The 22,851-nt window shown below is 37.4% G+C and overlaps 1 protein-coding gene across 2 annotated transcripts in view; it reads left to right on the top strand.

Moving 5' to 3' along the window:
• itpk1a (inositol-tetrakisphosphate 1-kinase a) overlaps positions 1 to 22,851 on the top strand; it is an 85,884-nt gene that overhangs the window by 33,125 nt on the left and 29,908 nt on the right. For both annotated transcript variants that reach the window (XM_088924539.1, XM_088924541.1), the window contains exons 4-5: positions 7,888 to 8,013; positions 16,537 to 16,654. In XM_088924539.1, the coding sequence (XP_088780665.1) occupies positions 7,888 to 8,013; positions 16,537 to 16,654 (244 nt within the window). The remainder of the gene's footprint in view (positions 1 to 7,887; positions 8,014 to 16,536; positions 16,655 to 22,851) is intronic.

The raw sequence follows: 22,851 nt of genomic DNA on the forward strand, positions 1-22,851 counted from the left end.
CAGTTCAATTGAAGGGAAACTTAAGGCTAGATTTAAACAGCCCAGGGTTGAATTTTACCAGGACACTAGGGTTAACACCCATGCCTTCTTAAAACATGTCATGGGATCTTAAAATGTCCTTCTTTTGCAGACATGGGAATTTATCACACTATGTTAGGAAGACGTTTGGAAGCTATATAGACAGCACAAATACTTCCATATTCAGTTAATTTCACCCTGTACATTTTCCTATCAGTTCTCTGATGCTTCAGCATCCAAAGTAGTGCTAAAAAATGCATGTCTTTTTTCATAAATTAATAAACCACGATTGGCTGGAAGAGGTGACAGCTTCAAACTAAGCAGAAAATTGGGGGACACCTCTTTGTACTCCCATAGAGAGTCAGGTTACCTGTTTACTTGAAAATCACCTCATGACTTTGTGATGCACATTATCTGCATGCTACTGTACATGTTCCTTTTGCATAAGAAGATGCATAGCATACAACATGGCTTAAAAGGCAGAATGTGTCGCTGAATCACGCCAAACAGTAATTTAACAAGTATGTTAACCAGAGGTGTAGCAGCAGCACTCAAAATCCCCTTTGCTGACCTAAGATCATCTTACTCCCTAGCATAACAGCTGTACCAGTGAAAAAATGTTGGTAGCAAGAAGAAACATTGAAAAACATTACAAATGTTAAAATGAACCTCTCATTTGTTCTGACAAATGTATGATTAGACACAGTAAATGAAAATATGCATGTATATTATAAATATTTATTCAATTCTATATTAACAGCTAGATGGTGGGGGAGGACACCAACTTTTAACACTGTACAATTATCATTCAACTATACTCTAACATAATGAGAAATGAACACATTTGTGTTAGGAATGTAAAGGACAGATTAAGTTATCATCACAGCAGTGCATAATGTGCTCCTTGTGTTATAACCAGATGCTTTTTAGATCATTTAATCTCCCCTCCCATATATTAATATTGATCCAGTAGTTGGCATTAGCTCATGCTGTTTCTCTTCCTAAAACAGAATGGTCTTTCAATGCATTTCCTGAAATGGATGAGCAAAACATTAAGAGAAAGTCCTATCTTGTTGAAGTGAACCCAACATAAGTGGCTTTTAAAGATGCATAGAACTTGCAAATGTGCATCAGAGAGTTGCTGTTTATTTCCCGATTTTAATTCTGTGCTTCTAGAAAGGAATCCTGTTTTGCATCATAGAAAATCAGGATCTCCAAAGCATGTGCAGAGTTTTTGGTTTGTATAAGGCAATGTTGCAGACAGTTCTTATTAGGGATAATTCTGGACAGGAAAGTTCTTTCTGTGTTTTGCACAAGAATATGTGAAAGAATCTGAAGACAATGAATTTTATGGTCAAAGCATATTTTACCCTGCCAAGTTTTTCAGTGTGTTCTATTGCTTTCATAACTGAGTGGTTTAAAGCGAACATTGAAATAATATTCAGAGTCTTGTTCTCTGTGTACAGTATGACTCTATAATGAGCTCACATCACTAGCTGCCTCCTTAGCCTCAACACTCAGCATTTACATCTAGTGTACCTGTGGGCCTTTTTAATAGTTTTTTAAAAACCTGTTTGAGGTGATGAATGTTAATAATGAGCCCATATTATTCTGTGCTGTGTTACTCGGATGTGGTTCTTAGGAGTAGATGTGTCAAACCACCCTTTTAAAAGGACTTGTCATTTATTTGCTTAGCGTTTTAAAAGTGACTGGTAATCTTGGTGTCAAAGATTTTTAGTCATGCATACTTTTGCATTATTTGCTTCAGATTTATTCTACTTGTAGTCTATTGACTGTGGTTATGTTTTCTAAAGCTGTACCTGCTGTGAGGAATAAAACTAGAAGAAAAACCAGGAAAGTGAAGCTCTAATCCCTCTGGTCTGAACTCCTAGAGCTGGGAAGCAAGTGTGTTTAGAGATTTACTATTGTGTATTATACAATACAGTATTACACAATGACAATTACAACAGTTTTCAGAAATGAAGATCTGAGGCTGCTGATATTGATTTTAACATTATCAGTTGTGCCCAATTTTTTTTTAGTTTTAGGATACATAGCTACAAGTTTATAAGTCTTTTACGTTCTATATATTTTGCCTCAGAACACAAGGATTTTTTTTGCCTTCCTCAACATTTCTTGTTACTGATCATAACCACAATATTATTTGTCTTGAAATCAAAACAGTACATGATAAGCTAAGCACCACTGGAATCTGTGACTCATTGAAAGCAATTTGTTTGTCATCATCTAATCTTTTGCACATTATATCCCTCTACCATACTCCTCAAAGTTGTTGACTGCATTCGTGGCTGGTGAATGAGATTCAGTTGAAGAGGCGTATTTAATAGCAAGCTGTAGCAGCAATAAGTTTCTTGAAAAAAGCAGAGGAGGAGGGAGGAAGGGTAGTTTCAGATGTGTGGGTGTTTCTGAATGGTTGTCAAGCTGTAGTTCCAAAGGTTGCTGAGGCTTCCTAGCTATGTGCTACTACATAGGAGTTTTGGCAGGTAAAAGTAACAGATGAATTACTTTGATGCCTTTCATTAAAGCACATAACAGAGAATGTGTAATAAAGCTGTAGAAACAAAGAACTATCTGTGTATGGTATTTGATCATATGTACAGTACTACAGGCAAAGTTAAGACTGAGAGTCCCCAAAATCATACAGGACACCTTGTAGATCTCTTAATGTCTTCAAATTCATCTGGTGGAACTGTACTGCTTTATAGCTAATGTCAACAGGAGGCTGAGATGGGGAATCAAAACTTTTTTTACAGGAAATCTTGTGAAATATCGAAATTTTTGTAATGTCCTTACAGCTTCACTCTTACTATAAAGAAAGAATTATAATGTTTGGGATTTTTTAAATTACATTTGGCAATGTAAACCGCTGTTGCAAGCATGTACCGCACTCGAAAATTGTGACGGGACTGGATCCTGTCTGTTTCAAATGTGATATCCGATGGACTGAACAGTAACGAGACAGTCTCATTTAATTATGTGTGGACTTCCAAAGGCAAGAGCAGGTAGCACTGGAACAGTCTTCACCAAAGCATAGCATATTATTTGAGCACAGACTTATCTGACTTTTTAAGATACCACTTTTGAGGAACTTCTCTTTATATTTAAAACATATTTTGAAAAAGAGTAGCAGTTAAACGTCTTATCTCTGCAGTGCTGTTGCTTCACATTCACAAATTTGTCCCACCTTAAGTGATAGCAAAGCAAATTCTCTGATAAATGATTCAGAGCTGTTACAACACTTTGTGTGTCACTAGGAAGAGTATGGCTGGTTTAAACTTTTTTTTTACCTGAAGTTGGTTGATTTATTGGTTATGGTGTTTTATCAGTAGAGCAAGCAAGTCCTGTTTACATGGAGCAATTGTGGGTGCCTACAAGGGCGTGACTACACATGTGGCACTGAGTAAACTCTTGTTCCCACAGTTCACCGGTGCAAAGGGTATCATTATCAGTTTCTATGCACACGTAGTCTATCTTAGTGGACCCTGTCTCTCAGGCTTACCTCCAAGCATCCAATCTGTATTGCGTGTCCATCAGAACCTGCAGATGTTCTCCACAAAGAGACTTGTCGCATGTGGCTGACAATGCAGTTTTGCCATTTATTGGTGACGTTCACTAGACCTTCTAGTACAATACACTTAAAAAGTCTGAAGCAACACCACGTACAGACAGGTTAATTAATTCCGGTTCTGTTCTCCTTTTTTCTTTCAGGGCTGTACAGCTGGAGGAACCATGTGTTTTCCTGATAAATTAGTTAACAAAACGTGCACTCTGAGTATATTGGTTCCACAGTATCACCCTTCCTCCAATTACTGTAATGGCATGGAAAAAGCATGCATAGAAAGACTGGGGAAGTTGATACTGAAAATTCCTTGGCTCTTCTGAAGAACGAACTGCAATGTCATTAAAGAATATATTAGAATTTTTTGTGAAGAGGTCGCTTAGTGTGATGCCTGCCAATGTATTCAAATTGTGACCTTTTGTCAAAATGAGCGTGTAGCCTGAAGTTGTGTGGGCACATATTGGGAAAGTTTCCTTCAATATAGATTATGTAGAGAAAATGGTGTTCAGAAAAAAGCGTGCAGTGTTTAATATACATGTACCCAAAGTTAACAAACATATTATTCCCACTATATCCACACGTGAACCGATTTCCTGTTAAAGGAATGGCATGTTAGGCTGCTGACAAACTTGGACATCCGAGTCTGTAGTGTGCTGTAAATGGAGATGCAATGGTGTAATCGGGGTTTCCGAACCGGAGGTTCGTGAAACCCTAGGGGTTTGTGGCATTACTGCACGGGGTTCGTGAGATTGTCACGGAAACATCAGTGTAAAATTAAATATTCCTATTAATAAATAACAATGTAATAATAAGAATAAGAAAAACAACAGTAGTAATATTAATATTTTACAAAGTGAAAAGAAGCATGATAAGAGGGTTGCTGTAGCAAGCATTTATTGAAAAGTTTGATTTAGTTAAAATCTCAAGGGGGTACATTAGGCAAATAATTTAGGTTGAAGGGGTTCAGCTGATAAACACCAGGGGTTCTCAACCTTTTAGGTGAATGAAAGTTTCACACAGAGGAAGAATCGACAGTACTATCCACTTTCTCTACGTAGTTCCTATTCTTTTGTATGACAGTGTGCATTGGCAGTACTTGGTTCAATCTTAAAAATGTATGTTACCCTTTTTAGACTTTTTAGAGCTCCTTACCATCCCAATTGTGGTAAGCATTCACACAATTGACACACATTCAAGCCACAAGCCAAAATTTCACGACAAAAGATAAATGATAAAATTGTGGAAAATTTAGATCACATACTTGATCTTGTGTGGTTGCCCCAGACTTGTTTGTTTTTATATTCTCGGTGTATAGCAAACACTCTGTAGTTATGGTTTTGTCTCCCACATTTTTGTTAAAACATTGACAGCAGGGTTTTTTTAAGTGCCTTAGCCAGTAGGTGCTCACTCTGAACACAGGTTGGGATTTAAGATCTAGACCAGGATCCTACATGACCAGGATTCTCCCAAGTGGAAAACTATCTCACAGCTCCTGATTAAACAGTGACTTCTGTGGCTTTCAGGATATATCCAGAAGTACAGCGACACCAGTATAGGACAGCATTTCTCAATACATGGAATTTTGGAAGTCACATATTTACCAAAAATAACTAAAGAATAAATATTGCTTATATATTTGTCAGTTTTGCAGAGTCCATGCTCAAAAACATTACAAGCAGGATTCATGTGTGGAGCAAGTTATATTTTTGAATTTTAACGGGCTTAAAAAAAAAACAGAACAACTGGGAGTGGCTAAGCAAAGTTCCACTGCTCACTGTCTTTACTTCCTGCCAAGATAAGGCAACTGAGCTCTCCGAGGCAGACTTAGATTGTGAATTGGCATAAGTTTTGTTTATAAAATTAATAATCATGAGCTTTGGCTGGTGATAAATTTGAACATGACACAAAACCTTTACAGTATATTTATGTAAGTGTGCCCTCTGATTGTACAGGCTGGGAGACACTGCTCTAGAAGAAATCCCTCATTCAGTCTGATCTCACCCTACTGTAAGTCGCTGCAGCTGTCAGAAGGGGGATGACTTTATGGTTGGACAGGTCAGAGGATCCTGTGTGCTGCAGTGGTTTTGTAATAAAGATAATTGGCAATTCCAAATTCACCAAACAATATCAAAGGAACCCGTCTTAAAATCAGTTCATTAGAAATGCTGCAGAGCTTTTATGCATACAGTGTATGTGATGATAAATCACTGAGGTCTGCTGGTACGATACATTGGCAACTACAGTGTTAAAGCAAGAGTCTGAGAATGTGTGGTTGAATCACACTTAAACTGTGCAAACAGTTTGGGATAAACTCCAGTTCATGATGCTTCAGAACATAGTTTGACTGAATGCAAAGTTATGAAGCGCATCACTGATTACCTCACAGTAAGTGTGAGCAGTTAATGAGTATTTTTTCTGCTTCCGGTTTTTTCCTCTTGTGACTTAATTCAAGGCATTTAATTGACTGCCTGTTAAAGGCATTAATCCTTATGAGTTTTTTCATGAGATTAGATGAACTAAGGCCTCTTCACTTTTACTATTTGACCACAGCACATGTATACAGTATATTGTGTTAGGTTATCACAGTAGAATGACATTCTGAATTTATTTCCTTATGTGGTACACAGAAAAAGAACACTGCTCAAGCTATATTTTTATGTAGTTAATTACAGCAGTGTAGGTCACTAGGCTCATACTTTGAGCAATTACGCTTAAGATAATTGAGATAATTGGGAAATCGGGGTCAGTTGAATGTTAAACTGTGTAGACATTTAAACTTGGACTGCTTAATGACATCCTGAAGACATAAACTCCAATGAAAAAGAAGAATTGGTTGTAGGAATTGAGTCTTTATAATCACTACAACCCTGCAGGTCCCAGTAGCTGTCAGTCATTGTTGTCATGAAATATTCCAATTATCAAAATACAACCTGATGATGAGAATCCACTGGTGCATTGAACCTTGTTGACTCTCCTCCTTTCGGTGCCAGTAGCAATCCCACAATCCCAGTAGCATTGCTCTGTTGATTAAAAAAAAAAAAGATTTTTCCTCAAAGCTCACCAACACAATCGCCTTGTGACATCACCACACCATGCACCAGCACTTTAGGTTGGGTTTTTTACCAATGACACAACCATTTTGATGCAGACATATTCTGTTTTCAATGACAAGATTTTTTTCCTTCTACTGTATGTTTGAACCCTACTAGGTGTTCTGTTCCCCTTCATTTAGTGTCCTCCCCCCCACCCTTCAAGAAGGTCTGTCATTATCTGCTGCTCGTTCTTTCTCAGAATAGCTTGTCAGCAGGCCCACATTAATCAGAAAGCGCACTTGGCTTGTTTCTTTGTCGTGCTCTGCTGGAGGTGCTGCTGATGCTCTGTGCTGGCTGCAGCTCTCAACAGCCCCCTCCACCCGAAAACACTCGCATATTAAAGCATTTCCTGCCTTCCAGGATGATACAACAATTAACCCATTCAGCTCTTGTCATGACACAATCCCTACTCTACTTATTTCCCATCACTTCACCACTAAACCATTTTCCATATTCTTGCGACCTTAAAGAGTGTGAATGTGCCAGGTGTCTTCAACTGTGTTTTTCAGTTTTGAAGTCAAACTATATTGTAAAACATGATGCTGATCTTGATTTGTTTTTACAATATAACAGTTATTCCTTTTGGAAATGTAGTAGTAATAATAATAGTAGCATCTGAATGAGAGACATAATAACATAAATGTAAAGCTTTCTTGAAACAAAGGCCCTACTCAGGACCAAACGTACAGTATCTACAGTGATGCTAAACCTGTAATTTCTCTTTGTCTAATTAATGCATAAAAATATGATAAAGCCAGCTTTCTCTTGCTTGATGGATACCACAATAAGAAAATGATAAGAACAGCACCTTTTCAGATCTGAAATTCATCATTCATCGTCCTGCCCAGGAAGTCATCAGTCTTCCAGTTCAGCCCATATCATCACTCCACTCTGCTAATGCTCAGATAGAATGTACACACTCCTCTAACACACCCACCGTGTCCTAGTAACAGTCACTGCATAGCAAGTTCAGGAATCCCTGGCAGGTTCAATCAAATCCACCCAATCCGATGGATCACTCCCAGTTGCAGGCCCTCATATCGGGAAGATTAATCTCAGCTGGCTAGCGGACATAGCTCAGGGCCAGACCAGAGACAGACATATTTTAAATTCTTGATTGTTCAGTAACATTTGACAAATGCTGTTTGGTTTTTCCAGCAAGTCATCAGTCAGCTGTGTGTCTCTGTCTTTCCATAGCTGGACTTGACAAAGCCGCTGGAAGAGCAGGGTCCCCTTGACGTTATCATTCACAAGCTGACTGACCTGATTCTGGAGGCAGACCAAAATGACACACAGTCTCTTCTGCTTGTCCAGCGAGTTCAGGTGAGTCATCTCCTCAACTGGTTCACTCCCTGTGCCTTGATCTTCCATTCTAGATCCATGTATGGGATCATGGGGAAATTGTGGAGAAAATGGGCTGTTTTTTTGTCAACAGTATAATATAATCAGCTAAGTTATGGATGTCCCATTTAGATTCCTATTTAAACCAGTTAAATTTTTTAGTACCAATTGGATTTTCCTGTTTTTATGATGAAGACGGACATTTTTGACCATGAAGGTTTATACATCACAGAAGTGTTTTTGTTAGGATTTAAATGTATGAAGTTTGGCTTCCTCATAATTCTTACAAGTCAGGACTATAAAGTGTGCCTTTACCACCCCATTTCTTTTTTCTCAATTTGTATCCCAGAGTACTTCATAACACGTTTATGTGTACCCGGTGGAATCAACACATGTATGCTGAAATGCAACTATTTGTCTTTCAGAACATCACAAACCAGCCCAAACTTAATCTGATGGTCGTCTGAAACAAACTGCTCGGTCATTCTATTGAAACCAATTTTTCAAAAAAAGGCTGCGTGAGATCTTAGGAATATCCAAAAGCCTTCAGTACTGAAAATATCTTTATATAGGATGTGATATACAGTATGGTGACTGGGAATGGCCTTGTTCTATGTATAATCAAGACTGAACTATGGATTGAAAATTCTGCAAAAAATACGTTTTCAAGAAATTTAGAATTGTCAGTCATTTTTTGTCATACATTCTCAGTTTGGGTTTTTCCGTATTTTCATTCATGGCTACAAACATTGCCACTGCACATGAGAAAGAGAATAAGGAAATGTAGGCAGACCTCTTCTACTTGCCCTGCCTGCCTTTGAACTGCTCGTCTTTTAACGCATCACAGACAGCTTCTAGAGAAGCGGCTTCGACAGTATCGTATCTTTTTTGTTGTTGTTGTTTGGTGAAAGGATAATGCAAGCATTATGCAGCAGTGTTAGCAACTGTAAATAGCCTCTGGTTTGTGATTACAAATGTTGGACATGATTGAAGCCCAGAGCAGAAATGGGGGAGGTTGGAAATGTAGTTTTCTTTAGTGTGGGCAAAGGAACAAGCTGTCAGGGACATGGGATATGTAGATCTTCTGCAGTCAGATGAAGTCAGAAACCCTGCCCACCGTAGGTGCATGTAGCTACAGCAGAATTAGAATAATAGGTGCACTGCTGCTTTTATTACAGATGTTAACATGTATGACAGAGCATGTATTAGAGAGAACTAACATTCTTGATTTCAGATCAAAATTTTGCGGTAGTGGCATCTGTGATTTGTGAAATGAGAAATAACAAAGAAGTACCCTGCTTTATAACTAGATCATGGTTCTTTCCAGTACTGTATATCCCTAGAGCTCCAATTGTACTCTCCTAGCTGATTTTCTTAATTAGCTAAAATACCTACTTTTTTTGGAAACCTGAATCTTCTATAAAATACGTTAATGGTTCACAATTATATCACTTGCATAGAGTGAAGGTTAACTAAATCAATGCAGAAATATCCCTAAAAAATAGCAAATATAGATGTTTATAAATGGTAATGGGCAGGTTCCCAGTTTCAGGTAGCAGCATTTTATTACTTCTAGTAATATGGTATCCAGCCTTGTCTACCCTACACGCTGTCTCATAGTAACACTGTGCGTAATCTTTGAGAATGTTTTTATTGCATTCTCATGATATCTTGCTGAGGATATCAACCGACTGAAGGTCACAGCAAAACAAGTGCACAAATCAGAAAAATATAAGGAAGGTCCGGTATGTTTGGTTGTTGTGCAATATAATTAAAGTTTTTAATTGATCTTTTGCGCACTTACCAAAAGCTTCGGGTTGGGACTCTGACAAGGATATTCACTATGCTCTATAGCACGAAATTATAGCAACAAACATCACAAAATAGCAGGTTTAAACGCTTCTATGGTCCTTCAGTTTACTGGGAGAAACGTTTTGTCTCTAGAATGTACATTTTGGGTGTGGTAGATTAAACGAGCAGAAACATAAAATAATAGGTTCTTTAATAGCACAATGTGTTATACTGTCTTGAAAATGTATCTTTTTAACTTCTTTGCATGTATGTATTTGATCATATGATCCTAGTGTGATTGATTTTTTTGTTTACCTTTTCATTTTTCATCCAGGTTTAACATGGCCTAGTTTTAAACAAGAGTGAAATGCTCTTTCCACAGAGAAGAGTAAAGATATAGGGAACTATATGAAGTGTTGACTACATTTTCCCCTGTTCATAGCGTCAACCCTAGAGAGCAGCTTTACCATGGAGAAAGCTTGCAGTTCCATGCATAGGTGGGATCTAGCTGGCTAATTAAGACTGTGCATGACTATTCTAACCCTATGACATCAGACAAAACCTGAAAGCTTAAGGCTAAACTTGATTAAATTTAAATATCTTTCAACACTACAAAAAAGGTGAAAATACTATAAACTAAAGGAAAATACAATTGATATTAGAATCAGAAACTTGTAAAATTCAATAAAGGGCATCATTTTCTCCTTGCCTAGTGTAGGGGCCAAGGTGGAGAGCTGAGCTGATCAGGGATAACTAATTACAGATAGGGAGTTCCAAGAAAACAGAAGGAACACTCAAGTACAGTACTTGTTTTGTCTTGATATTTGATGCAATGCCCTGATTTTTTAGTCTGTCAAGATAAAGATCTTACTCCAGCCACTGTTACAAACCAGCTCAGGTTAGAAGTGGATGTCTGTTTTAGAACATGTGATATCGATAAGCAGCTTGCCTTTATGTAGATCTTATGTAAACTGGCTTAAACAGAAATCACCACTCTTCATTGATGAATCTGAACTGCATTTGAGTTTATCGGTGACAAAGGGATGAAATTAACTTTTGTTTTCTATCCAGAACTGGCCTTTTTTTATCAACATGGTTCATTTGACTTGATATCACGACTCTTGGGTGGTCCCAGTTTACTGCCTTGCTCATGGGGAATATTTTGGGTATTGGAACAACTGGATTTTTAAATTGTTGATGTTTAAACTGTACCAAACTATTGATCAGAATTCAGCATGTTTGATATTTGAATTCTCTTAAAAATCTCCATAATACCACAGTAGCAGTCTCAAATGTAAGTCTTCTCAGTGAAATTTCCTGAGGCGTAAAAGTACAAAAAGAAATACCCCTACTGATTCATTATGTCTTCTCACTTCCACATGTAGAAAAATCAGCCTTTGATTGGAAGCAACATAAAAAAAAGGTCTTAAAAATCAACAATTGGCTGTGTTAAATAGTTATAAATTAAATATTCATTTAATCTTTCGTTCCTGTTATTGTTAATATGATGTGTGTGAATTGTATTATAATATGTAAATAAAGCATATAAATATTGGTAGATAATTCTGGCATTATTGTATTTGATTTTGAGACTTTTTGTCTGCTTCTTTCTAATAATCTTTAGTAGACCAGTATTCTCTTGTGTGTGATATAGGAGTGTCGATCTTATCTGAAACATGTGAACATCAGGACATGTACAGTAGCTGAGCAAATGTCACAACACCTCAGATTTGGACAAAGGTTGAGTCCTATACACAGTTTTCATGCACTGTTACTCCAGTGTTACAAATTCTGTATCATGAAGTGTAGTTTTTATTATTTGATAATTGTTATGATTATTTTTTAAACAGTGCTGCTTTTCTTGGAAGGATAAAATTAGGGTGTATCTATATTAAAATTAAAAATGTTTTTTTAACAATTTGTTTGCTATGGTGTCCTTTGCATGATTGTCACAGAGAAACATTACAGGATTCTAAGCAAAAATAACATTTAATTACATTAACATTTATATCTCATCTTTGACCATAATGGAATATGGAAATCTATTTCAAGAAGGTAGCTGCGTCAGCATGTGTAGGCTGCAAAGGAACCAATGAAGGTCAAGTCCATGCTGAAAAGAGAAGAAAAGAAACGCAACGTTTCGGCTGTGGAGCATGAGGTCAGTTAAATAGGATTAGCTGCCCCATCCCTGATGATGATATTCCTAAAAACTGTTATCCCTTTTCTGCTAGACTCAAAAAAAAGTAGCAGCACCATGTTGTTAAGTATGACCTGTGTTTGCAATTTATCAAGTATTTTAGGAGTTGTTTATAGTATTGCGTCATCTTGTGCACTGATACCATAGGGATTTTAACCTTAATTACAATAAAAAGCATGGCTAAATGTTCCTGATATGACTTACAGTGCTTATTTCTCACAGAAGGATTTTTTAACTGATGACGCATTGGATGACAACAAAAAATTGTCAGAGTGCCAAACAATAAAAATAGAAGCCAATTGTTTCATGTTCGTTTTTTTATTGTCAAGATTTGTATTTTTCTTTCTTTAAGCTGGCATTGAAGCCCATTTTGCCGTACGTCTGTTACAATATTCATAAATGTCAGAAGAGGCACCTAATCAGACTGCCATCATAACTTGTTAGATTGCCTAAACTTAGATGCCGTGTCAGTCAGTCAAAGTGAAAAGGACTGTTCATGACTACTTAATATTACATTTTAAAAACACGTAACAGTACCCAGGTGGCCCAATGTTGCAGTGGTTGGCCTTACAGCCCTGAAGCCCCTGGGATCAATTCCATACCTGGGGTGTTCTCTGCAGGGGTTTGCATGATAAGGCAAAGCAGTTAAACTTATTTTTAGTATTGTCACAAACGGCAAGTCAGAGCTTTGCAGGATGTCAGCAGCTGTGTATTGTGTCTCCATCCTCAAGCACTGGTTTGGTAGACAAATCCTATTTATTGCTGTTAAATACTGCTGCAGATCTAGATAAATTTCCCTCTTTATTCCCATTTTAAAGCTGTTTTCAAAGTTCTCTGTTAGTGTTTTTTCTGTTCCTGCCTTCCTGCCTTTGCTGTTAGTTCAGCAGTGTGCGTGAGACTTGTCTTGCAGTCACAGTGAGATTCAGCAGTCAGGTTCTTCCAGTCCTGTGGAGGGAGGAACACTCAAGCAGGAGCATGAGAGATGAGAATTTCACCTTGGCCTGGTTCATGTTGTCCTTTTATATGTGCTTGGTGGATTTATGTCTTGTCAATTGCAGTCCAAAGGCCAGGATTTTTAAAATAAATAATACATGTTGTGAGAAAAGCATTATTTGCTGTACATGAGACCACAAAAAACAATGTTTCAATACTGTTGTGTGACCATCAACTCCGAAGCTTGACATGGGCTATAAATTAATATATTCATTTGTAAGTTGTTCAGGTGGGTAGCTGCGTCAGCATGCGTAGCCTGCAAAGGAACAAGTAATAGGTTTGTTCCATGCTGAAAAGAGAAGAGAGAAAACTTTTCAGCATGGAATGAACCTATTACTCATTCCTAATTAATTTATAATATTACTTTAATAGCACATTAGCTGATGGGAGTGTAGACAATGAAAATATAAATTAGAATGATAAACTTTGCAAAAAGCCGTGACCTCAAAAAACTGATATTCTGATATATATAAAGCAATAGAAATTGTGTCTAAAACAAAATAGTCTTGTGACAGGCAAGTTATTTGTGTTGGACACCTGCAGCTCAAACCAGTTTGGGGTCAAGTGGCAAGCTGTTAACTTAGGATAATGCGTGCGCACATACACGCGTGTGTGCGTAGAGTTCCCATGGAAACGGTAATGCTGCCGTCCTGAAAACTGCATGACTATGCGTGGGCAGGCTGAAGAAGGAGGAAGAGGCTGTAAGGCTGCTTAAGAGTGGAATCCCTCTTCCTTACAAGGCTCAGGAATTTGTCTTGAGCTTTATTAGTTAAACATACATGCGAAGATTGAATTAAAATTAAATGCAAATCTGTAGCAGCCTTGAACACAAAGGCAGGGCTATTTTGAGTGCTCTGCTCTGTTTGTTCCTGCTTAAACTTTTCTATTTGCTGAATGGATCTGATAGATGTGACTCCCAATGGCATTATCTTTCCTGTCTTATAATCTTCAAAGTAGTGTGGTGTTAGCATCGATGCGTAATTGAGAGTTCAGCTATAGAGAAGCAGGAGGGTATAAAAGCAATTTAAATGTAACTGTTTTTTTCCCTTTTTTTGTCTGGTTGTTAGCACAGAATGTAGTAACTCCCCTATGTGTGTCTGGCTATTTAAGGGCTTTGAATGATCCTGTGTTGGTGAAGTGCTTATTTCCGAGAAGCCAGTAGCCTGAATTACAGTAGTTCTCGTCATCACAGCTTTACACTTGAAAATGCAGTTAGACTGAATAACTTTTTTTTTTGGCCTCATGTAGTGGTCTGTGCTTTTGAGATGAAGGATGCCCTTCTGTGCGAGAGAAGATGGTTGTGCGCAGGGCATTAGTAGGTAGTGGGGTCTGTCTAGAATTGCTATTGATTGTAAAACCACAAAGAGCACAGCAAATCAAAACATTCTGTTGCATGTTTTTAAGAAACAGAAGGTTTGGATGTTTGAATGCTAAACAAATGGTGGAACAAATGAGCTATGAACGTTGTATAATGTTTCATGTGCATGTTCTTGGAACAGATAATCCCCCTTTTCTTGGTGTGAATATCATTTCCTATGTCCTAAATATTTTTTCCAGTGTTTCGCATTGACCTTTAATCATTACCTAAATGGAATTCACTATTTCTACTTGTATGTGTTTGTGTTGGATAATGCTTTTATCCAAGGAAACTTACAACGGTCGCAAATAAATCCCAACACGTAAAAAAAGTGTTAGCCAAAAAGTGCTACAGGCTGCTAAATGCAACAACAGGGACTGTAGTTTAGTTACATAACTGATACCATAGTTATTCAGCCTCATTCATGGTACAGGTAGATGGGCAAGGAAGAACATCTTTTTTACATTTTGCTTTTATTATGTTTATTGACGGAAATATTTGTGGCCAAAAATATTCCATCTTAAGTTGGCTGTGGTTAAAAAGATATATGCTACTATGCTATCCAGCTTTCAAAAAATCCTTTTAGGAAATAATTCACGACTCTGTGTGAATATTTGTAGGCTGCTTTATTGAAACTCCAGAGGGCTTGGTTTCCCACAGGAATTTTAAACTTAAGAAATGTAATTGAAGGAAATGGGTGAATAATGGTGCCTTTTTTTTAGAAAACGACATGGAATGGTGTCTGTGTTATTTAATCCCTTATCCCTCCCTGTCTTTGTATGCCATCGTTGTGTTCTGTCATCGAGGAACAGTGGCAAAGGTCCATTTGTGTCCATCAGTGCCCTGACAGCAGTCATCTTCATTGCTGATTTATAAAATCAACAGTGAGCCACAGTGGGTTTCAAATGAACCATTGTCTACATGTTATACATTCTCTGTGGCCTCAGCTACAGTAAATGAAAAGTTAAAAGTAAAACATTGTTTGTGTGTTTCTTAATTTTGAGTGCTGTCCTTATCAGGTTTTCTACACAGGATTTTTAATATATTTTCTGTGACACAGGGGTCTTTGTCTTGGGCTATGATACTTTTGTTTGCTTTTCTTCCATCCAGCTGTTTTTTTTTTTTCGCCAGCGAAAACATCATTGGGTTTTTGGTATCAAAACACAAAAATAAAAATAAGGCAAAAATAAATGATGATAAAATGTTAAATAGTAGAAATGGGTAGAAGAAAAACCAGAACCACAACAAAAATGCCTAAATAACAGTGCATATTGTGTTCTGCTTACCTCAAATAGCACATTACTCATTACATCTCAGGAAGACTTGCCCATTTCCAATTATACCTGCCAAAGCAGGAGCAGGAGCCGGAGCCAAGAGGCTGCCACAGGCTGAGAAATTGCTCCTCTCTCACTAGTATACTCACTCTTTCTAGGAGGAGAGCTTTAAGAATCTCAGGATACCCGTTTCCAGACTGCAAATCTTTATGTAACCTGAATTTTTTACAAGTCGGAAACAGCCCTTTCGTAGCCTCTACACATGCACATATAGAGAATTGCCATTCATGATAGTTGTAAATAAAAACATTTCGCTTAATGAAAAAAAAAACATTTACACCTAGAATAACTTTAACTAGAATAATCACTAAATGTAGCATGTACCTAAAATTATACAGTCATTAATGAAACATTGAAAATAGTTCATTTTTAATGAATTTATAAACCCTGTTCCCTGTAATGTATATTTCATTATCCTACACTGGACTGTTCCTTAATTAAATACAAAATAAAATATAACATGACTGCTGTACAGGTTATTCACAGTTTTCAGTGAAAAAGTGCGAGATGATGTACATGAAAGCAAAACGAGACTGAAGTGTGTAACAGAGCCCTGGTGGTGTCCTCATTCGCTCACTCCGCGCTGTTCATTTGTGTAAGGAACTCACAATACAACTTTGCTCTACCCTTACCCGTGTAATGGAAACATTCAGTAACTCAAAAATTGTATGATGGGAATGATGGGAGGCTTTATGTAAAGTGGAATTTATGTATGTTGAGTCATATGTAACCCAGGAAGAAGCTGCATACTGAATAATTGACTGATAGCTGGAGGATTATGTGTGAACCAGTTTGTGAATCAAAATGTGACCAGTTGCTTTGATTTGTTGCAGGACTACATTGAGGCCCACCCAGAGACTATCGTCCTGGACCCCCTTCCTGCCATCCGGACCCTGCTGGACCGGTGCAAGTCCTACGAGCTGATCCACAAGATAGAGGACTGCATGCAAGGTTTGGAGATGTTTATGCTGCTGTGGAAATTTCTGAGAGCTTTGTTTCGGCCAGATCAGGTGGCAGAACTGCCACTTGACTCCAGATTCTGGTTTTTAGGTGTTTCATAAATTCAGAATCCTAGAGAAATAACTCCTTTACTTTTTTGCTTCTGTTACACACTGGCCTTTGTGAGATGTCATCAGGCACAGATAGTAAGTTGTAGGCAAGCCATCATTCCTGCTGATTTCCATATATTTTGGGAAAGGGAAATTTTTTAATCATTTCTCCATGTCTACCTTTCAACACATGAGTAAGAATGCTGATTTGGCTGTTGTATTTTACATTTTACATCTACCCTTGGTATTCTCTCCTGCTTGTTTGCAAAAGAATTTTTTGTGCATGTTTTTCTTATACAGAACTTCACCAAAATATGTTTTCAAACCTTAGGCGCATTCCTTTTAAGTTTAACCGTTGAAATCTTTGCCCAGGGATATTGTACTACACTTGTGTGAACCACTGATCAAGCCTGTTCTCCAACAAACTCACTAAATTTACCTTGACTGTTGGAAGAAACTAACAGGTTTTCGTAACCTGGTTTATGAAATAGGTGCTTTGAGTTATTCAATTAACCCATGCTGCAAAGTGTGGACATGATATTTGTTTCTTCTAAACTTTAGTAAATTATAGAAGTGTATGCACTGACTTTCAGACATGTTTAATTACAAAGTGTCAACAATTCTAACCACCGTTATTATTAGAAAAAACCTCACAAATACAGGTTTGGGCCAGGTTTTCTTCTCTCGGTGTGAGGTGGCAGGTATCTATGCAGAGCTTGGTTCAAGATGAAGAGAATACAGCACCCATTTTCTGAGGGAAAGGCCATGGACACTGTTCCCACGCAGTGTTGCCATTACAGTACTGTATTGTGTCTTACAATAATATATGTGGAAGTTCTAGCAAGTTCCATTTGTGATTTGTGCATGAAATGCAAACTTAAAAATAAAATGATTTTTGCCTTGCACTCAGTTATAGCCACCCCTTTTTTTCATAATGGACTCCTTTGCTTGTGGGTGCTAGAGATGTCATTTGTGCACTGCTAGGCTTATGCCTGAAGCAAACCTGCATGTAAAGGTGGGTCAATGAATTTGTGAAAGAAGTCGCACAGACATCTTGTCAGGACCCACATATATTGAGTTTCCTCTTGATTGAAGTGCACTTGTCCCAGTTCATCTACAAACTGTCAAGGTCAGAATAATAAGCCAGACTTGGTAGACTTGTTGGGTGCAGGATTTCTTGGGGGTGGGGCCTGTTTTTGCACTCCATGAACTTATTCGATCTCAGGGATGCAGATGTGAATGTGTGTCTTATTACCAGTGAGAAGCCAGACATGAAAGTAGGCTCAGTTCGTATTTAAGACTTCTAGAAACTGACGGTCAAATGCATTCCATTCCACTCGACTCAAACAAGCATGTCTTCCACTCGTCCAGAAAGATGTAAAAGTGACCCAGCCAGGGTCAACTTCAAGGGACATACATCTACACTTCAACTCAATAAACTGCTTTGCTGTTGTCGAGTACTGCTGGGACTCCTTCATCTTACTCATCTACCATTCATTGATGGATTTCAAGTTTTTCTCTATTCAGTTTTAGTGAGATCCATGCTTTTAGGAGGATACACTTAGTCTAGCAGTTATTAAACCAAGGGGAGAAGCAGAAACTGAATTTCATTTAAAATGATATGAATATGGTCATGGATCTAAGTGGCCTGATGAATTCCAACACCTGCTCCAAGATCCACACTCTCATAAAAGATTCTTATGACTTTTTCAATGTATATCTGAATTTTTCGTATTTGTTTACTTTATATATTTGGTTATGCCCTTACATTAGTGTTGTCCAGTTCTTCATGTTGCAATACTGCAGTCTTTCTGTTTCTTTATTGTTGTTTGAGTGTTTAAACTCCAGTGTTTAACCAACTGTTAAACTGTGCACTGGCGGTTACACCTCAGATGTGAAAGGTCTGACACTGCAAGTAAATGAGGCTAATTCTGTGTGACTCTGTGTCACGCCTTTGTGTACTCGGTCAAAAGCTCAGAATAGTCTTTCCTGTCTGAGAAACTGTACTTATAATGTCTTTTTAGTGTTTGTCACAAATATGGTCTAAGTTCTTATTGATTCCCTGACCATTTTTAAATAGCTATAGCTGTGGGATAAATCCCTAGGGATTGTTTTTCGTTATTTGGAAAAATATACTTTTATTTTCTACAAGGCAGTATAAGTAAGCAATGAATTGTTAGTTGGGACACTCTGTCGGCAGTGTTCAAAATGTCTAGTTTTGCAGTGGCAGAACAAAGATATCTTTCCATTGCTGTGATTTTTCAATCAAATTGGAACACTGTTATCAAAAAATAATTATCTATCAACATGAACAGACAAGCAAGTTGTGTATTGCTATATATCCCATAGAATACCAGTCCAGAGTATGTTAATGAACCAGAACTGTTTCTTGTGGCACAGGGGATGGAATGTTCTAGAATGGGTATTTTATTGACTAGTCTTGTTCTAGTTTGCTGAGTGTTTTAGTAACTCAGTTGCTTTATCTTCAAGGTAGGCAGCAGTGTACAGCAGCTCTGATAGCAGCTAACATCCTGTTCTTATCAAATACAGTTTTGTCACGGTAGTGGAGCTCACTGAATTGAACAGGAAAGTGATGTAAACCCATTTCATTTTTTTTTGTACTGCCTTTGTTCTTGGGGATTTGAAGTATGCAGTTGCCCAGCAGTACAGCGATAGCCTCCTGATTTCTTCTTGCCATGAACAAAACAGCGAACATAAGGTTTGTTGTAGTGTCATCGCCTGGATATACATGTGTCTGGAGTTCTGCCCAGTGTAATTAATAATTTGCAGCGGTTCTTGTGTTAAAAGGAAAATATAAACAATGCAAAATGGTGTTAGTAGCATACAGTATGCCTAAATAGCCTCCAGCTAAACCTTCAGAACTGGCTGCATGTAAAACGTTTTTTCTGTTCCGTGTCTCTTTTGCTTCATATGCACCTGTACGTTTTTTTAATTGAGCAGAAAGTTGGAAAAATAACCATTAGCTGAAATCATGCCAATGCATATGTATATCTTATTTGTGCTTATTATATGCATCTGTGTTTGTTAATTTGTCTTAACTTTGTTTAATCAATTAGCCAGAAGATATAGGTTTAGCATCAGTTGTAGGGGACTCGTTAAAAAATAAAGTGTTGGATCACCAGAAAGATACATATGTTGTGTTAATTGGAGAACAAGAATTCACAAACTCTGAAGTTAAGATGTGCTTGTATTTTATAAATGCTATGGCCTTAAAAATTAATCAGTTGAATCAAATTGATCATTACAAACCCAGAGCTCAGTTTTAAGTCTTAAACTGTACGTTAATAATAACCATTCTGAAAATCTTAGTTCTTTGTAGAATCCAGCTACTGGCCTTGAGAATTGCATGAGTTACAGCTCTTGATGTAACTCAATAGGTTTGTTTAAAATACCAGGACAGTGAGTGTTCTTAGTAGTTTCCATACCACGCTGACAGTACCATGGATTATGAAGGCAAATTAGGTGATAAACAAAGAACACAAAAGGCGTTGCATAGCCCAGACTGGTGTTTACACATAGGTTGAGGTGCAGCTGATCCAAAGAAACCATAAAGTTAAAAAAAAAACATTTCCCTGAAGAGCACATGTTAGAAGTGTTGGTATTAAGATTGAAAAAATAATATAAATTTAAAATTGGGTAGGAACAATTGTTTCTGTATTTGTTTTTTTTTAGATGTATTGGGATATCATCTTTTTATATCGGTTTTAAAGCCCAGAAAACCAGGAAGTAATATAGATTGGAGGTTCAGAGGGCAAGCTAGTGTTACACAATCATTCATGTTAAAATCTCTTCCATTTATAATGCAGTATTTTGCATTACAATGGACTGCCCTTTTATATTGGCCTAATGTTAAGACTGCATATTATGATTTAGAAGCTAGGCATTCTGCGTATAAAAGATTATATGATCCCAGCAGGTATCAGATTATTCACATGAGTATACAACATGTTTGTTGTTTCCTAGTTTTTTTCACATTAAGGCATTTTTGTATTGTCTACCATTTTGTTGTTTTGCTCATAGAAAAAGTAGTAAAATAATTAAAGGAGTTAATTATGTATAAGCCTACTTTCCTTTTTTTACTGCTTTGTCAGACCTTTGCTTTTTGTAGACGATGCAAATTATAAAGTGCTCTTTCTGGGAAGCTGTCTCTCAACCCCAAAACCTTCACCATTTAGTGTTTGTATTAAGCATATAGTTGTAGATGCAGTTTGTTCTAAATACAGTAGATACCATAGCAATGTGGTGGCTCTGATAAGGCTCCACCACTACACACTTGCACAGAGCTGACACTGGAGTCCCGACAGAGGAAGGCCAGTCCAGCACATGTTGTCGTAAATAATCTGAGACTAGGATTCCCCAGGAGACAGCGTGCTGGTTTACGTTGTCCTGGGAATCATGAGCTCTATGCATCAGTAACCTATGACATGTAGAAACCCTCTGATCTTAAAATGTTTTCTATAACAGAAGCTATGCTCCCCCAGTCAGCCATTACTGTCCTATAACTAGAATTGTGGCATCTTGTGCGTGTCAGAAAAGAATAGTTCTTGTTCCCTCTGTGCTGGTGCCTGAAACGCAGTGGTTAGCTGAGTTGATTAAGAATCGGCAGTTCCAAGCTGGGAAGGTATAAAGTAGAAATAATAGTTTTCAGTTACAGATTTATAAAGTAAAGCAGTAAGGACTGAAATATTCTATTTAAAACATAAATGCTATTTTAAACAAACTCTAAACTCGGGGGTTTGCAAGCAACACGAGGCCATTCGGCTCATTTAGGCCATTTGATTTTTATTCATTGAACTTTATTAAAAGTCCAAATTCAAGAAATAAATATAAATCTATGGTATTTACTCAAATGCTTGTTTAATATTCACATTTTGGAATAATTCACTTCCTATCATATACAGTACATACCCTTACATCTTTGCTTTATTTTATTCTGTTGATGCATATTTTTGCACATAACCTGTTACCTTTTTGTTGTTTTGCACATTGCCTGTTGTTGTTTTTTTGCACATCGTCTGTTGTTGTTTTTTGCACACTGCCTGTTGTCTCTGTCTTTCTTTTGCTACACAATTGTATTGTTGTTGTTGTTGTTTTTCTCTTTGTACTACTTATGTCCGAGAGCCAGCTAAATAGCATTTCGTTATACCATATACCATGTATATGAGTGTAATGACAATGAACTTGAACTTGAACTTTATTGTACAGCTTTTTTAAATGTCTCACTCTGCAGGCAAGATGTAAACATTTATATTCCAAAACAACAGTATTTGTTTAGCACCAGTTCAATAGTCCCTGGAGATCTGCTTAGGTTTCCCAGTCTCTAAAAACTGTGATAGGTCTCTGGCTGTTCTCTTTTGTGGGAGAGAGGGTACTGTAACTGAACAGAAAGGGTTGTTTTCAACACCCTTGACAGCATTTCTGCATTGGTAGTAACTAATGTCGACTGTGTTTTGAATTGTATTGTTGGCTTTAGGCCGTGGAAGGAGATCCCACTCCTGCTGTCTCCAGTAATGTGCTGCGAGTGTGTTTTCCTGAGAGAGGAGAAGTCATACACTGGGTTGAACTGTATCACAGTTTTTATTAATACAGTTTCTGTCTGACAGGCACGATCCTTCTATGGTGTATTAAGGGGACTTCTGACTTACCAATTTAGAGGAGTCTTATTTGACATTACAGGATGTGCTGGCTGCATGGTTTTTCATTGTCCTTTTATTTCTAAGTGTTATTTAACTTTGTATTACTTGCCCCGTAAAACGGCTCTTAAAACAGAATGAAGTGATGGTTTAGAGTATTTGTGGAATCTTTCTCTTTGTTTATAAGAAAGTTGAGTGGATTTATTAAGTGTAGACAGTGCCAGCCTTTAAATGGTGAGGCATCTCTCCTTGTTCAGGACTTAAACAGCAAGTATTAATGTGCATTTTATGAGTACACTTTAGAATGTAAAGATGATTTGCATAAACTGTGAGGTGATGTAGCAATTCCAATTTATTTTTAAGAAGTCACTTACATTTTCCAACCAGGATACCTTGTCTTATCCTATCTTGAACATTAATAAGACTGCCGTATTGATGCTAGCAA

The sequence above is a fragment of the Atractosteus spatula genome, chromosome 9 (assembly GCF_055471065.1).
Source record: "Atractosteus spatula isolate fAtrSpa1 chromosome 9, fAtrSpa1.hap1, whole genome shotgun sequence".
In the NCBI taxonomy this organism is placed as follows: Eukaryota; Metazoa; Chordata; class Actinopteri; order Semionotiformes; family Lepisosteidae; genus Atractosteus; species Atractosteus spatula.